At 42.6% G+C, this 18,305-nt stretch overlaps 1 protein-coding gene across 1 annotated transcript in view; it reads right to left on the reverse strand.

The window, feature by feature from the left end:
- Nucleotides 1-18,305, reverse strand: part of LOC141995542 (ropporin-1) — a 53,378-nt gene that overhangs the window by 11,905 nt on the left and 23,168 nt on the right. The window contains exon 2 of the mRNA XM_074966783.1: nt 1,714-1,840. Within this exon, the coding sequence (XP_074822884.1) occupies nt 1,714-1,829 (116 nt within the window). The 5' untranslated portion in view covers nt 1,830-1,840. The remainder of the gene's footprint in view (nt 1-1,713; nt 1,841-18,305) is intronic.

An 18,305-nucleotide genomic window follows, 5' to 3' on the forward strand; every position in this document is an offset into this window, starting at 1 on the left:
GGGCCACATAAGCCTAAGCACAACCTACATATATTAAGATGTAAAGTCAGCAGTATTGATTTATATTTTAAGTTCAGCTTGTTTTGTATGTATTTAGATAGACAATACTGTTCACAGAAACAACCTATTTACACACTTGTGTAAACTAAAATAATGCAAACATAACGACAAAATGTAAATGAATTGGCCATTAGTATATTGTGTTGAAGTAGGCCGTGGGCCTTCTGAGCGCTCTGCTGGACCATGTACGGCCCATGGGCAGTAGGCTAGGCACCCCTGCTATAATACATTAAAGTTATACTAAGTAAGGTGAAAGACAATAGGACTGAGGGGGGAGGGATAGCTCAGTGGTTTGAGCATTAGCCTGCTAAACCCAGGATTGTGAGTTCAATCCTTGAGGGGCCCTTTGGGGCAAAGTTTGGGGATTGGTCCTGCTTTGAGCAGGGGGTTGGACTAGATGACCTCCTGAGGTCCCTTCCAACCCTGATACTCTATTATTTAAAAAGTAAATAAATAAAATCTTATGGTTTAGTCTATTTATCAACTGTAATTAGCTACTTTTTTTACTTAGGTTAAAGTGTTAACTTTATCTATCACCCACATATGCCAATATCAGCTGAGGGAGTTGACATTTCAGGATAGGCATGTTCATTAGACAAATTACATGTCAAATTGATTTAAACACTCGTGCCACTCCATGCACTGAATTACCCTGGGAAAAACTCCTTGTGCAGTAATTCAGTCCCCACAGCATTTAAACTTGAAAAAGGAAAATAAATTTAACACATAGTTTGGGATTGCTGCAGTGCTGAACATTGTTTAAAAACAAAACAATGAAACCAAAAAAACCCCACCTTGTAATCTATTAGATTTACTAACAATTTATCCTTTCTATTGTTCTGGGGGCACTTCAAATCAGGCCACTCACTAATTTAGTGGTCACTGGAGAGTTGTTCCGCGCTAAAGAAAAGGGAGGATGGATTGCAAAGATATGAGGCCATATCCTGGTGTAAATCAGTATAGATACATCAATTTTAAATTGAGCTATGCTGATTTATACCAGATTAGCACAGAACCCATTTTTAAAAAATGAACTAGCACAATAGATGTGTGCACTTGTGATATACACCTTACTCTCATTGCCCCTGGATGGTGAAGAGTTTTGAGTGTTATAGACCAGTGTTTCTAAAATGTCCATAATTTATTAAAGTGCTGAATTTATCTGGGGACTCGCTCTTCAGAGGAATTTCATTTTAAACAGTCTCAATTCCAGGTGGCAACTGTACATCTGGGAACATACAGTGATCACCAGCACCTCAACCTTTGACTAGATTAAATTAATAGTGTGCCTGCTGTAGAGACATTTAAAATACCAGATCTCCAGCCGTAGTGGGGACAAAGAAAAGGTAAGTGTGGGTCTCTCACAAATATTAACTTTGCAGCACAAAACAAGCCAAATCTGGAGAGGAAATGAACACCTGCAGTTCACATTGACTTCACAGTGTTGCCAGATGCTCAGTAGATCTCAAAAGCTATTGTGCAGCAGCGATCAGATTTTCAACTGGTGTAAATCAATGTAGCTCCAATGGATATATCCACTGAAGTTGACTTCAGTGGGTAGATCCAGTGAAGTGATTAACTTTTCCATGGTGGCCGGCAAATCTTTTATAATGGGGGTTTGATTTTTTTTAAGTTAGGAAAAAATGAACATACTCAGACGCCCATTGGAGCAGATCTGGAGGCTGGGTTCGAATAGCAGCTTTTGTAAACTGTTTCAGCAGTTCTGGCAGTTCTGGAGGGATGCATATTTGCTTATCTGTATATGGCATAATTATTGCACCTATGGGGAAAAATAACAGTTTTGTAACATACTCTGTCTATGCTGAAAATGTGTTTAAAAATAAGTAATACAATCTTGTTAGAAAAGCAATCAATACTTTTGGAAAGATCTGTTTTAATTTGTGAACTATTTTGGTGGCTCAGTTGCTGGCTATAAATAAGAACAAATAAGGCACTATACTACACATGTTATAAAACCAAATAAAAAAGACACAGATTTCTATAAGTGAAAAGATCACTATTAACTTTTATTTTCTGACAATTTCTGTCCATTTTACAATATCTTGCTAATTATGATTTATAGTCATATCTAATGTAATGTACTGTGTTATGTACAGTAAATATTCTATGTACTACAGACTATGTATGACAGGAATTTGTAGATTTGGATCAGACCGAGGATTGAACTACAAGGGTTGCCATTAAAAAGCTAACATTTATTGCATCATGGCATCTGATAAACTTCAGTATTGTCCTGTACTAAAAATAGGAAATAAAGGCCTAATCCAAAACCCAATGAAGTCCATCCGTAGACTCCCCATCTCATCAGTGCGTGTTTGATCGGGCTCCAGCTATGCTATGTTTAACAGAAAAAATGAAAGTGTCAATCTCAAAGGTCGAATGGTATGAACAATTGGAAATTAGAGCTAGGATTTTCAAAAGAACCAGAGGAAGTTAGGTGCTCAATCCCCATTGAATATTTGTGGGATTTGGGAACCTTGCTCCATTGGGTTCTTTTGACAATCCCAGCCTAGAAACTTAAAATATAATGTTAGAAAAGGAGCTCAGAAGAGTTGGAGGAGATCAAGGATCAGGAGACCAGAAGGGAATAGCCAGCGTGGGTAACTTAATTAACTATTATTACTAAGGTGGCGTCTAGCACTAGGAAGAGTAGGAGAAGTAGCAAAGGGCTGAGGATCAAAAAGAATGGAGAGAAAGTGACTTGCATAACCTAGATCACCTTGCATGACTGGAAAAAGTTTCAGAGGAGTGGGCAGAGCTGTGCTTTTTATTATGAGAGCATATCAGGATGAGCATTGGAGGGATTCTATTTTTTACATGACCTGTTTGAAAGAATGGCAGGCTCTGTGCAATATATTCCACTTGTGCCAGATTGCCGCCTTGGATATTTACATTCTAAACCTTGTTTAGTTTAAGGAGAGAGCTTACGAAACATCAGAGGCATGAAAGAAGCAAGAAAAACGAGGAGGGGAAAGGAGAGGGAGGTGTAAGCATGGAGCACATTCTTTCAGAATTGTGGCTGAGCCCCACTTTTTTATAAGGAAACCACATTACCTGGATAAAAAAATTCAGTTACGCAGCAGTAGCCCTGGAACCTCCCGCCTCTGAGTGTAAGGGGTGGGAGCCCTGACTCTCCACTTGCTAATGCACTTATATTACTGGTTTTCTTTGATAGGCTGCCATGCAGATAAATGTAGTGCCTCCTTGTCATTCAGTGAGAGGCAGTGCTGCACTTTGTCCAGACACAACTCATTTTCCTTGACTACACCCAGGGCTCTGCCTGAAAAAAGAGATCCTCTTCCAAGCTTTGCCCACAAACCTACGACTATCCACTTAGATGCCAAAATGAGTCCTCACCTTTCTTTCTTGTCTGCTTTCATCAGTAGTGGAATAGTTAACAATATTGACTTTTCAGTTGTCATCATTATGATTCAGAGTTAACGCCTCATTGGTATGAATTCACATGTCTCTGAGGTTTTGTTTCAGGCTGATTGCAGAATTGATTTTCCCTCTAAGGACACTGCAAGATTATCTTCATAACCAGAAGGGTTAGAGACACTGGGCCTGATTCATTACTGCTTTACTCCAGGTTTATGCTGGTGTAAAGGTATGTCTGCACTTGAAACACTACAAAAACGCAGCTGCAGCGCTTCAGTGTAGATGCTACCTGTGGCATAAGTAATCCACCTCTCCGAGAGGAGGTAACTAAGTGGACTGAAGAATTCTTCCATTGATCTAGCACTGTCAACACAGGGGAATTAGGTCAGTATAACTACGTTTGTCAGGAGTGTGAGTTTTTCATGCCACGGAGAGACATAACTATGCTGCGGTAAGGTCCCAGTGTAGACCAGCCCTAGTGCAGAAGTGAACTAGGCTCTTACTTTTTTATAGCTTAGATTCTGACAGTGGGGTAGAGGAGAGACAGGCTCTCACTGAACCTTTTAATTCATGGTATTTATTATAATTTTTGAAGGTTTAACTCCAGTCATCCTTGCTAACAAATGTACCAGGAATGTGGGATGGAAAGCACCTTTACTGCTGTTCTATGTCTGGTATATTCCCTCTGCTTTGCCAACATTTCTGAAAAAATACAAAACTTGCTTGGAACAGCTCTGCCAAACAGTGGAGAAATTCCCTGAAATTTTCAACAAATTTCCAGTGTCCCTTGCCTGTGAAATCTAGGAGCATCATTTAATTGTCATGTCTTACATTTCCCGTGAAGTATGCAAAAAAGGGGGCAGCCCAATGGGGACAGTTTCTCAGATGGTGCAAATAGGCATAATTCCATTTATCTTCAGTGGAGCGATGCTGATTTATACTAGCTGAGAAACTGGCTCTGTGTTCCTAATTTAATTAGTGGGAGCTCTGCCTGAGTTAGGACTGCAAGATCAGGCTTTAACAAGGTTCAAGTGTATTCAGTAACTTTGGGCCTGACCCAAAACCAACTGAAATCATTGAAAGTCTTTCCATTGACTTCAATTCGATCAGGCTCTTTCAGAATAACAACGTAGAACACATACAATGGCATATGGCAGCTCCAGTGAAACTATACAAAGGGACTTTAAATGACTGGAAATAGGCAAGACCCAGACACATCACTCTCTAGCACTGAAACTGTACCAGGAGATACTGCAAGTAGAAACATAGAGGTAAAATGCTGCCCTAATCCTAAATTATTCAGGTGAAGAAGTAAAGAGCATCAAACCACCAGCCTGGTCACCTACAATTTTCCTATCATCTGAGGAGACAATTATCAATTTAATAAATTCTCTGCAATAGGGATAAACACTCTTTTTCTCTACAGCAGAGTTCCTCCCAATCTGGGTCCTATATACTGGGGAATAGCACCATATTTTTATTTACTAGCCTTAACACCATCATTTCCACACACGTCTCCTTTCCTCCATCTATCTCCTCTTTAATAATTCTTGAGTAAAAAATTCATGCAATTTTTTCCCCAATCCCACTTGTGGAGCAGGCATTTAAAGAATTCAGTGGCTTGCTTCCTTAAAATCTTGGGCAAGGGATGTTGAAAATCCTGCTCTGGAGCTTTCACACCACTACCACCAAAAATACCTCTCTCCAAATCAGTGGCTTAAATCCTGCCCAGCTCAGTTGTGAGAGAGCTTTTACCATCTGAAGGCTGTTTGGTGTCCTATATGAAATGAATTTGGTGATCTCAATTCTCTTTCTAGTGGATACATGTCCAAATTACCCTAATTGGTACCATTTATAACCCACTCAGCAGAGAAGACAGGGAATATGTAGGCCTGGAAACTGAATTTTTTTTATCATAGGTCTCTTCAGGCTAGGGTTGAGGCACATTTTTGGGGTTGAATGGGGAAGAATGAACTCTTATATCCATAATAACATAAGAATGGCCATACTGGGTCAGACCAATGGTCCATCAAGTCCAGCATTCTATCTTCTGACATTGATTGGTTCCAGATGCTTCAGAGGTAATGAACAGAACAGAGCAATTATCAAGTGATCCATCCTCTGTTGTCCCATCCCAGCCCCTTGACAGTCAGATGTTTGGGACACTCGGAGCATGGGGGTTGCATCCCTGACCATCTTGGCTAATAGCCATTGATGGACCTATCCTCCATGAACTTATCTAATTCTTTTTTGAACCCAGTTATACTTTTGGCCTTCACAACATCCCCTGGCAATGAGTTCCACATATTGACTAGTGTTGTGTGAAGAAGTACTTCCGTTCGATAGTTTTAAACTTGCTGCCTATTAATTTCATTGGGTGATCCCCGATTCTTGTGTTATGTGAGGGGGTAAATAACGCTTTCCTATTCACTTCCTCCATACCATTAATGATTTTATAGACTTCTATCATATCCCCCCTTAGTCGTCTCTTTTCCAAGATGAACAGTCCCAGTCTTTTTTATCTCTCCTTATACAGAAGCTGTTCCATACACTTAATCATATTTGTTGCCCTTCTCTGTACCTTTTCCAATTCTAATATATCTTTTTTGAGATGGGGCAACCAGAACTACATGCAATACTCAGGTATGGGTGTACCATGGATTTATATAGTGGCATTATGATATTTTCTGACTTCTTATCTATCCTTTTCCTAATGGTTCCTAATATTCTGTTAGCCTTTTTGACTGCTGCTGCACATTGAACGGATGTTTTCAGAGAAATAACCACAATAACTCCAAGATCTCTTTCTTGAGTGGTAACGGCTAATTTAGACCCAATCATTTTGTCTGTAAAGTTGGGATTATATTTTCCAGTGTGCATAACTTTGCATTTACCAGTATTGAATTTCATCTGCTATGTTGTTGTCCTTTTGGACAAGGTCCTTTACTGGACCTTTTTTCTATGCATATATGGGATAGTCTCTACGGATGTTAATCTGGTTCTTTGCTTGACTTCCCTGTCTGGTACCCTTGTTTTGAACCTTTGACTTTCTACTTTTGTTCCTGTTTTGTTGTCTCATGCAATCAGTGGTCTTCTGGGCTCTGTGACCCGCTACCTCAACTGAGAAGGCAGGCCTTTTGTCCTAGCTGGACTTAGGCCTATTCTCCCAGGATTCAAATAGGCTGGTTCTCTGTTTGGTGTCCCCTTCTAGATCCTTCATTTTGAGCCTGAGCCCTATACTCTCATTCCTGTTTAATATTTGTTGTCCCCTATGTTTTTTTGATTCCTAGCTCTGGGGTTCCTCCTCCATTTGAGAAAGTGGGCATTTTGTCCTGGTGGGCTCTGCCTACCCATCCAGGATTTCAAATAGGCTGGTTCTCTGCTCAGTGTCACCCTCTGCACCCCTCATTTTGAACCTGTGACTTACACTCCCTTCCCTGTTTTTCATTTTTTGTCCCCTATAATTCTGGGTTCTATGGCCCCTCCCTCATTTGAAGGGGCATTGTTTTGATGTCTTCCTCCCACCATCCTTGCACTGAAATGGGCTGGCTTCTTTCACCAGTGCTAGCGTCATCTGAATGGACATTACTAGGTATATTAGGCTCAAAATTTAGGGTTTTTTATTTTTCTAAAAGTTTCACAAATCCTAAAATATAATTGTCTTCACATTTTTTGAATATCAGTCAAAGTAGTTTTTGTTTGTTTTAAACATTTTCTTCAGTGTTGGAACCTCAACATTACATCACTAAGCCCCTGCATGAGAACCAGAAAATTAAACTGAAACTGACTATAAAAAAATCTTGAAAATAACAAGTCTATTTTTGTTATTCAAGCTGAGTGAAAGCAAAAGATAATTGAAGAGCATCATTGGTCAAAGTTAGTTAAAACAATTCCTTCAGTTGTAATAAACTACAATGTGATTAGTAACAGAAGAAAGGGAACTTTAAAAGTGTTCCCTCAAAAACCATTAAAACATAACCACTTCTGGTATCACATCCCTATACTCCTACAATTTAGTATCCACTACACACTATGTCAGTCTGATTTGGGGAGCAAGAAAGAAGGCCAACAAAATGACTTCAGCTTGCCAAAGACCAGGGAGCCAGGCTGGAAAAGTCAGAAGCTAAAAAGGTCTCTTAAAGAAAGTCCTCTGCTTTCATGGCAGTAATGTTAATCCCACAGCTCATGCCCAATCTTTCCATGATAATACCCCACCAAGTCATTTGGCACCTTCAGCCTTACTCTTTGACAATTGCTCATCATTATCTGACAACTTTACCCTGACTCTCTGGCAGCTTTACTCCCTTTGGTGGCTCACTCACCCTGGCTCTTTGACAATTAGCCACTTTCATTTGACAAATTTTCCCCAAAACTGTTCAGGGTTAAGTTCCCATCCCTTGACAATTGCCCTTTACTCCTTGACAATAAACTCTCAGCTCTTAACTGTTGCTCCACCCTTGGACAGCGGCCCCCACCCCTGTCACTCCCAACACTCGACAATTTTCTTCTCATTCCTGTTCCTTGACAGCTTCCTCACAATTGCCTCCATCCTTTGATTGCCCCACCTCAGCTACTCTGTACCCCATCATTGTCCCCCCACTCTCATGACAATTGCCCTCACCCCAACTATACCCTTCATTCCCCATTTTTCACCATTACCGGAGGCTGAGGAATCTCAGCCTCTCTGTGGAGCTCCGCCAGTCCCTGGTTTGAGGACAGTCAGACCTGGCTCTATGTGCGACTCAGGGAAGCTGACATCCAAGATGGGGGCTGCAGTGACTCAGGACTAGGCCTTTTGTTTCCCTGAATCCCTGAGTGTCCTAGCAACCAATGCCCACCTCACAAAGGCTCTGACTCTGTCAGCTGCACTTGCTGCCAAGAGAAGGTGGAGGGCTTGAAATGGTCATAGGGTTTGCAGTGGGGAGTTACTTACAATAGATCTGGAGTTCACCAGGTAAGGGGATGCATGAAACCTTGGAGGATGGGAACCTTGAAATTTCCATCTATTTTCTTGGATAGGCAATGAAGGGTGGACTTAAACCTCTTTGGTTTTTTGAAGGTCTGTGACTTAAAATCTGTGCAGGGTAGTCAGGAGGCAGACAGGTATGAGAAGAAGAGGAAGAGGCCAAATTCCTGAGGGAAGGTGCTGCCTGGGGAAAAGGTATCTGGCAGGGGCAGATGCTGGCTACAGCAAGAGATGACCAAACTTAGCAACTGATGTGTGTATGGGGAAGGGACAGGTGCAATGTGGGCAATATGCCAGGAGTCCTGCAACTGAATGGTGTAAAACTGGGCCTTATCCAGGGAGGTTTGGTCCATGGGGATGACTCCCAGTACAGCCCAGGGAGGGACAAAGGATCCCAGAACAGCTTGTGGGCATGATGGCTCCCAGCATGCAGTGCAGGATGTGGGGATGACTGAGGCCCCAACTCCTGAAGTCACATGAGATCAGAATCTGAGCTTTCATTTTTTATTTTTTATTATTTTTTTAACATTCATGGATGCAAAGAAAAGGTTGAAAACATGATTCAAGGGCGAATGATGCTCATCTGTAACTGCAGACAGTCTAAAACAATAGCTCTAAGAGATATGAACTTGTCCATTCATTATAACTGAAACCTATTGCCACTCCAAGGAACAGCAGTGTCATAGAAGAGGTCCACATATGGGTGGTGTCTGGGCCTCAGATTGCCTTAATTTGGCTCTGATGCTATGCCCCATTTTTAGCCCAAAAGTTAACAAGCAAGAACGCTGTAAGTATTTCCCATGTCGGACTGCATATCTCCTTTGGAAATCGTTTTGGATGCTTCCTCCAAATGAAAGAAGCCTTTTAAAGTATGAAAAGTGAGTGTGAAATCGCATGAGCTGTCCTATCTGAAATATAGGTCTCAACTGATCCATTCCCCAAAAGAGTGTGAACAAAAGTGCTGCCAACAGTAATGGCACTGTATTGTTATGGGAAGGGGAGTAGTTTGGTAATGCATGTATACAGAAATTGTGTCTAATGCCAAGAAGATGAAATAATTTTTTTCTTGTTAAGCATTGAGATGATGTTGGAATGTTATCATTTCAGTAACCATCCTTTATATTCAACAGGGGTCTGTGCCATAGTTTCAGGTGATCAGAAGGCTGCTTTCTTGCATCTTCCAGTGAAGTTTGTCCAGAAGAATGCCCTGGATCACTGCCAAAGGAAGCTGGCAATGCTTATTATTATGCCTTTTATACTACAAAGGAAACATGAATGTTTATTTTATTAATAAAAATGAAGTTTCTCTCTCCTCCTAACCTACTTCCTCTTACTGCCACTGTGTTAAACCCCAGTGCTATTTCCTTGAGCTGGAAAGAAATACGCTGCATATAAGAGTTAAATGACATAACTGCAACCCTCCTCTCCCAAATAGATTCTCCTGTTTCACAAATATGAGGAAACTAAATTATGCCAATATCACATCAAGCCAGAATATTCTATGGATTTGTGTTAAACTAGCTGAATAACTGCAGAGGGATTTCTTGATCGGTTTTGCATCCTCAAATACAGGATATTGCAAATTACTAAGTAGTTCAAGTGGCAACTGGGATTCATGTGTACCAGTGATATTTGTTGTTCACTGATTCACATCAGCTCTTTGGAATAATATGATTTTCTCTTTTTCCAGTGGAAAAATACATAGTTCATGATCCTGCTGTCAGTGTGGAAACTGGTCCTTGAATCTAATTAGAGTAATTTGCCTTAATTACTAAGGGCCAGATTGTACTGGCTCATGGGGAAACCTATGGGAGTGGCCTGGAAGAAAGGCAAATTCTGCAGATTTGTGACTCACTGAATTTCTTCTTGATTGTCCTTTCCCCTCCTGCCTTTTGCAGGAGTCCAGCCTCCAAATCTTGTAGATCTAGTGGGAGGTACAGCAGACTCCTGGCTGTCCATGAGGGAGACTCTGACCTTCTTCAGACTCCTCACAACATGGTTCAAATGGAGGAGCCTGTGTGGCTCTGAATAAAAGGAAATACAGACTGGGCTATTTTATCTTTTGTTTGCACGTCCCATGGGACGTGGGAAATGATTTACAGTTCCTTTGCCATCCTCTTCTTGCTCCTTCTCCCATCTCAGGACCCATTGAGAACTCTCTGCAATGCAGGAATGTTGCCACTCCTGCTGCATGCAGAGGCGATTATTGCTATCTGAGCTTGTCTTAGCTGCTTCAGAAACACATTGTGTGCCCAAGTGAAGCAGGATTTCATGAGAGAACTTGCAAGTTTCAGTCTGTCTGTGCTAGGTTTGTGTTTTTTCCTCTTTTAAAACATCTCATTATACAATATCTGCATCCGCAGAAAAATGATAATAATTACCAGTATTGGGCAAACACTCATGGGAGGCTAATAACATTTATATTACTGCTGAGAGGATACAAATGTAATTGAATGTGGGCACAGGTTAATTTTCTCTTGCTTCTCAGAAACGCAGAGACAAAGCCTAGACATTTATGGCAAATAAAACTGAATTGAAGATATTTGTTGGCAAAGCAAGAGACACTTATCCCTTGACAGCATTCTGTTACTCTGGTTTTATTTCTGTTTGATCAGATAATTTATGTGGCTTTATTCATTTTGTTTAATTCTCTTTATTCCTATTGTTTAATTCTCTGTGATAATTGCTCACTGTACAATATAGTCTATAACCTTACTGAATCATTGCATGTTTTATTGGCTTATAGAGTAGCACGAAAGCTTGATATTGCACAGCACAGATGTTGAATATTGTAAATATAAATATAAGATAAAAAGTGATGAGCAGGGCAGGGACTGCTTGTCTGTCAATGAGAGTGCAGCTGTATGGCCATCATACTAATTGTAGCAGGAACAAGTGGGTTATTATTAGCATGATGAGGACTACGCATAAGCCCCGGTCTTCACTCATTAGCTGCCAACACCGGCCTCTTTTTTTACCCTATGCACTTGTGAACAAAGAAGTAAGCACCGAGAGGGCTCACCACTCAGTGAGTACTCCACCTAGTGGAGTAAGTAGTAGTACCTCATAGGGGATGTCCAGTTGGACAGGTTTTTTCTCCCATCTGCCTCCTTTCTTGCACATGAAGATCTGTCCCACTGTTAGTTTCCCTTCTCCTCCAGGTGAAAAGATAGACCCCAATACTGGCTTCTCCATTCCTAACCGGAGTCCAAGAAAAGAGCTCGTCTAGTGCCTACGCCTGTAAAGCTCCCACATTTTCTTCCCCTCAGCCCCTGGCACAGGGGCATGTTGGGGGAGAGCCAGGGGAATGACTGGGAACGTACTCTGGCTATCCCTAGCTGACAAATGAAGAGCAGACTGACCCTTTTTCACAAGCAGGGGAGGAAGGAGTTGCTAGGCCCTTTCTGCTCCTTCCCCCACCCAAAATCTTCTCTTGGCTTCTGAGAGGAGAGGGGAGAGCTCCACCTGCTCCCTGTAGGAGTCCTAATCGTCTGGGGAAGGCAACCAGTCACAGGGGGTCCCCCTTCGTTCCCCTGCAGGGTGAAATTTCATGAGAGATGCAGCTTCCGCATCGTTGCAAGACTGGCTCCAGTGGAAGCCAAAATCGTGAGCATTTCCCACTCTGTTCTACACTTAGAAAAAGGTCTTTTGGTTGGGAGGCAAAGGACACATGGCAGAGGTCCCCAAACTGTGGGGTGCACCCCCACAGGGGGGCGTGGAGGAATGTTTGGGGGGAGGGTGTGGCTGGGGCCTGGGCTAGCCTTGGTCTAGGCTCTGCTCCCTGCCGCACCTGCATCTGCAGCTGTGGCCCCAGCCTCGCCCCCTTATCTGTGTGTGTCCCCCCTTCCTGGAACCGCAGCCCCACTCCTGGAGCTGGGTCTTGGGAGGGGCATGGACAGGAGTAAGCGGGGGGGGGGCGTGAGATAAAAAATTTGGGGACCACTGATACATGGGGACAGGGGCTATTACACTCCAGAATAGCCCCCATTAGTCCTCAGGCTAGTTTGGGGGTCACAATGTAGTATCACAGCTGGAGAGTACAGAGGACACAGGGAACTTGCTAAGGCAGTCAAGAGCCACTACTATGGGCCAGGCTGGCATAAGTCTGTCAAGAGGTGAAGCAAGTCCTGTTCTGCCGGTGACCCTTATGAAATGATTGGCACACTTGGAAGAACCACAGTTGTATGACCACAATAGGTGGTGTGTGATGCACAGGCCCAAGTTGTGCTCTGAGTGTCACAGGCAGCCCTGTGGTCAGGGATCCCCCCGTGAGCAAAACATGATGTGAGGAGGGTGGGGCTGTGGGACAAATCCACGGAGCAGCGATAGGGCAGCCCAGGGCAGCGTGCTGCTCTTTCCCTCTGTCTGTGGAGGGGTTAGGTCGCCAGTAGGGGAAGGTTCTGTGGCAGTTAGGAGGGCAGTTGGGAGGGGTGGGTCACTGAGCAGGATGTCTGGAGCCCTGAGAGGAATGTGGTGTTCAAGGCAGCTGGGGGTGCATATTGGGGGACCCCCCCATGTTGTGGCCCATAGAGCCTTAGCCACTGAAGCCCCAACAGCGCTTGCCTGAGCCGTGGTGCAGCTGGTGTGGGACCACAGACTGTGCAGGACAAGGGCCGGTTCCCCACCATGACGGAGATTCCATGGCAGACTGACAATTACAACAGGTAGGCCACTACTGCCCTGCACAGCCCCACCCACTGTGTACAGGCACAAATACTTGCTACGGGTCCAATTGGGAACAAGGAGCCATTCCTGATACATTTATTCCCTGGCCCCCCTCCACCGCCCTCTGCGAAGTCCTCTCACGCAATTTGATTATTATTGTTATTTATCATTTGTATTGTGGTAGCACCTAGGAGCCCCAGACATGGACCAGGACCCCATGATGCTAGGTGCTGTACAAACACAGAGCAAAAGATGGTCCCTGCCCCAGAGAGATTAGAATCTATGACAATGCAATGTCACTTCATACCATGGTGTCAAACCGATTTGGGGGCTTAAGTGCTACTCTAATCATATTAATAATGGCATTAATGTATAACCAACAAAACTATGAACTGAAGCTTCTAGTTTTTAATATGTTTTAATTGTTGCTGAGGAGTAACCTCACTGAGGCCAATGCCTTGACTTCAGACCTGCCAGCTGGAGGTTCTAAGCCAGGCAGCTCACAGAGGCCTTTGCCTAGAAACCAGCTCAGGAAGCTAGAATTGTGGAGCTAGCAACTTCTCAGAGGCTGGGCCTTGACACAGCCCAGAAGGCAAAAGCTGATGAGGTACTAACTTCAGAGAGGCCTGAGTATTGACATCAGCCCAGCAAATTGAGAGTGCTGTTCTGTTGACCTCAGAGAGGCCTTTCCTTGACTATAAACCCCCAAAGCTACAGCGGGTGGGCCAGTTACCTCCCAGAAGTTTTTGCATAAGCCTATCAAGCGAGAAATCATAAGCCAATAATTTCATAAAGGTTTGGGCCTTTGCTTCTGATCAGTAAGCGAGGGATACTGATCCAGAGACCTCACAGAAATATATGCCTTGAGATCAGCTCAGCATATTAAAGGGGTTAAACCAGTAACTTTAAAGAGGATTTTGTCTTCATGTTGTCCCAGCAAGTTGAAGAGGCTAAGCAGGGGTTAAATTAAGGGGGTGTGTGTGGGAGCAAAGCTCCCTCTCCTTTGCTACCAGCATAGGGAGAGTTCCTCTCTTCTCCTTTCCTGGGCTTGGCGGATGTAGCTCTGCCATAATCCCCCTTTCCTGCCTCTTAACCAGCTGGTGAAATCAGGACTCATTGGGATGGAAATTCTGGAGTGGGAGCAGCAGGAGGATCTTGTCTCTGGTTAGGGAATTTATGGGGTGCTAAACCATCCCACCAGTAGGTGCAGTAGCATCAGCACCTGATGGTTTGCTGGGAGCCCTCCGCCTGCCTACTTTCTTATGCACCCCAAGTGGAAACAAAATGGTACTGTAAGTTCACTTGCCTCTCCTTGTGTGTGGAGGGTTGTTGGGAGCATACATAAAACCTCCACTGAGATTTGCACAGTTCCACACATTATGTGGTTACAGAAACACACACTTTTGTTGGACTGGCTCTGAGCATGTCTGGGGACATGGAGATTTTTCAGATATATTTGTTCCCTTCTCTGTTGTCTTCCCTGTGCCAGGTCCATTTTTACAATGTGTTGATTCACAATGTAATATCAGGTTTCAGAGTAACAGCCGTGTTAGTCTGTATTCGCAAAAAGAAAAGGAGTACTTGTGGCACCTTAGAGACTCTCTGATGCACCTTAGAACATCAGAATTTTGATCTACTTTAATCACTCTGTCATTAAAGAAAACAGACTAGAGGGCAAAGAGCTACAAAGAGCCGCATGATATAAACTCATACACAGATACTCTAAGACAATGGTTCACAACCTTTTCAGACTACCGTACCTCTTTCTGGAGTCTGATTTGTCTTGCAGACACCAAGATTCACCTCACTTAAAAACTACTTGTTTACAAAATCATCCATAAAAATACAAAAGTGTCACAGCACACTATTACCGAAAAATTGCTTACTTTCTCATTTTTACCATATAATTATAAAATAAATTGATTGGAATATATTGTACTTTCATTTCAGTGTGACATTTCAGCGTGTTTTTCATTGTGAGCCTTGTCTGAAACCCAAGCCCTGCTCCCTGGAGGTGAAAATGTAACTTAGCTTCCCGGGACCCCCTGTGGCGTGGGGCCCTGGGCAGTTGCCCTACTTGCTACCCCCTAACATGAGCCCTGCACTTGCAATCCCCCTAAACCTGTCCTGCAGCCCCCGTGGGGTCACAACACCAAGGCTGAGAAACACTGAACTAGATGAGTTGAGTACCCCTTGGAAGACCTCTGCCTACCCCCAGGGGTACACTTACCCCTGGCTGAGAACCACTGCTCTAAGATACACACACACACACACTTGCTTCATTTGATCTAAAATGATCATGACACAGACTAATTAGAAATATTCACACTGCAGAAGAATCTAAAGTATGATAGCTTTTGCTTTTAATTCCTTGAATTCTTTACTCTATTCCCAAAAAGTGCTATGTCACTATGTTCTGGAGAAAAAAATTATTTTAGCAAAACTAAACTATTATGCTGGAAATAGAAAGTAAGATTACAGATTGCATTTTTGGCTTCTGGGCTTTTCTCAAGCAGTGGGGAAAAAAAATCAACATTTTTAGTTGAAGAGAAGAGTAACTGGGGAGCTAGTGTACAAAGTTTAGAAAAGATGAAAGCAATAGAGAATGGAAGGGAGGAAATGAATGAGTGAAAAGTGGGTGGATGAGGTATGAAAGGGTCAGGTGGCTTACTAGGAAGGCAAGGGATCAAAGGGTATGAAGCCAAGTACTAGAAGAAAGGATGATAATTTTCCACAGCTGGGGAGAGTACTGAAATAGAGAGGTAATAATGGTGCACAGTTGGAAAGAGAGACAGAAAGGAACTGAATCAAAAAAATGAGAGTGAAATAGAACTAGTGGGAGAAATAGCAGACAAGGGCAAAATAAAGAGACACAGCTAAATGGGAGAGTCCTTTGTCATTTAGACCAGGGAACTGTGGGCAGTGAAAGTATAAAAATAGTAATAGCTTTGGCTTCAGCTGGTCTTTGGTAGGTGTTTGAAAACCCTTTGGGATGGCACTAAGAGAAATGTGTCTTTCCTCACTACTATGTACAGTGAAGGACTCCAAATAAAATCTTTAAAGCAATTTCCACAGCAAATTACTGTGTGTTTGGTGTTTGAGGCATCTTTTCCCTCCCACGGTAACTGTAGTATCTGACTACTGCATTTCCTGCAAAGCATCAAGTTATAAAAAAAGAACTACATGAGAAATTCCAGGTAACATGGTAAGAGTCTGAAGGGGTTGAAGGAAATGGCTAATGAGCAGGGATGACCTTATAATTTTAGGGTCCCATATGATCAGAAATAGGGTGGGAGGGGAATCAGAATGAATTACCTCTGCTTCAGGCCTTGTATTTTATGTACCTGTAACAGTTGCTGGGGCATCCTGATTTACAAGTTTGTTGACCATGTGGGTACTAAACCTTTGGCTCATACAGTTGAATCCATAGATTGGCTAGTATAATTTTCCTTAATATAGGTTTGGTGGTGTTGTATGTGAAACTGAAATATGAATATTCTCCAGGGCATGAAAATAATGTTTTCTAAACAGGGCTTTTTCTTTCACTTACACCAGTTTTATATTGGTATGGCTCCACTGACTTCTGTCAAGTTATTCCTGAATTACACCACTGTGAGAGAACAATCAGGCCCATGGTGTTTAACTCGGAATTTTCCCCTGGAGATATCAACAGACTGTCAAGGTTTACTTTGCTTATTCTAGATCCAGTCTGAACCTAGTGCATTAAAGAACTTAATAGATCTTTCCCGTCTCTAATTTTGGTGATTAAAGTAAGGAAAAGAACAAATCCACAAAGCTTTGGCAGGGACATAGAAGGTTCCCTGGAGAAAAAAAGAGAGTGCCAAGTGAGAAAGCTTATTGTTTTAGAGAGCAGGCTTTGTTCACTAAATCATAATTACTGTTGAGGGTCAGCCTGTTTTCAATGAACTGAATAACAGTTTTAAAAGATGTGGCTTTGCTGCCATTAACATGAATGACAGCAGACCTCCATTTCTTTTTTTAAAAAAATCTTTCTCCGCTGGGGCAAAAGGAATTGTTGGAATTAGCTTAACGTCCAAAATATTGTACTTTTGATGGAATAAATTAACTGGAACTGAGCCTTCAGAAAGAGCCCCTATGCTATAGAAATGTCAATGCTATTGTTTCATTTTCTATAGAATCCTCTAGCATCCCCATAGGATTCTTTTGTCAGAGTGTGTCACCTCAATTTTGAACTTGACCCAGCACAGTAAAATGTGAGCAGTTCTGTCTCATGTGTTGCTTGTTACATTTAAAACAAAACTGGATGAAACACTAAAACTCTGTAGAGAACAATTCTGCATGGGGGGGGGGGGGTGTAATGCACACAGTCTTTGTTCTGCTAAGGTCCTTTACGCTATTCTGGTAGCATAATGGGGCCTTAATGTAGGAGGAAATAGGGTATATTCCTGTATAAGGGGCCTACCTCTCTGGTGTAGAACTGCTGGAGCAGACAATTGCCTGTCCACTCTCAGTCCCTACTGTAGGAGTGATAGGTGGGCTGGGAACTTGCAGTGGGAAGGAGAGGGTGAGCCAGAAGTATGAGAGGTTGTGGGTGGAATATATTGCCCTCCAGCTATTCTCTGCTTCCTATGGCACAAAGCAGAGCATAAGTTGGCGCAACCCTGAGGGTCATCTAACTAACGAGTAGAACCACCATTGTACCCCACATCCCTCTCCTTCTCTTCTTGTGTTTAACACAGGAATGGACTGACTGGGAATGGAGTCTTTTACATTCAGTCTTTTCCATTCCATTCATTCCATTCAGTCTTTTCCACCTCTATTTTCTATGATTTAGCATGATTGCAGCATTTTATTGTACACTTTCTCTTTGCTTGGACTGAATGACTGCTATTAATTTAGTTAGTGAGTAAACATCTAAAATGCTCATGGATAATTTGAAAAATGAATCCCTGCTTTAAAAAGAACTACCAAGTTAACTTAAATGTACCAGGTTTAGGAGCATTTCATAAACCAAAATGTTGCCCAATCTTTCATTTAGAGCAAGAACACTCTTCTGTTTCATCTTCCAAACATTACCGCTTTATCATTTTGCCTTGATCTGACATTGACACTCTTCCTTTTGTTTTTTATCTCCTCCCTCAATCACATCTTTCGTTCCTTCACTAAAATGCAAAACCTGAGGGTGTGTGAGTATGGTTGGGGGGGGGGGGGGGGCGGTGAGGGAAGGTGGTAG

The sequence above is a fragment of the Natator depressus genome, chromosome 11 (genome assembly GCF_965152275.1).
Source record: "Natator depressus isolate rNatDep1 chromosome 11, rNatDep2.hap1, whole genome shotgun sequence".
NCBI lineage: Eukaryota > Metazoa > Chordata > Testudines > Cheloniidae > Natator > Natator depressus.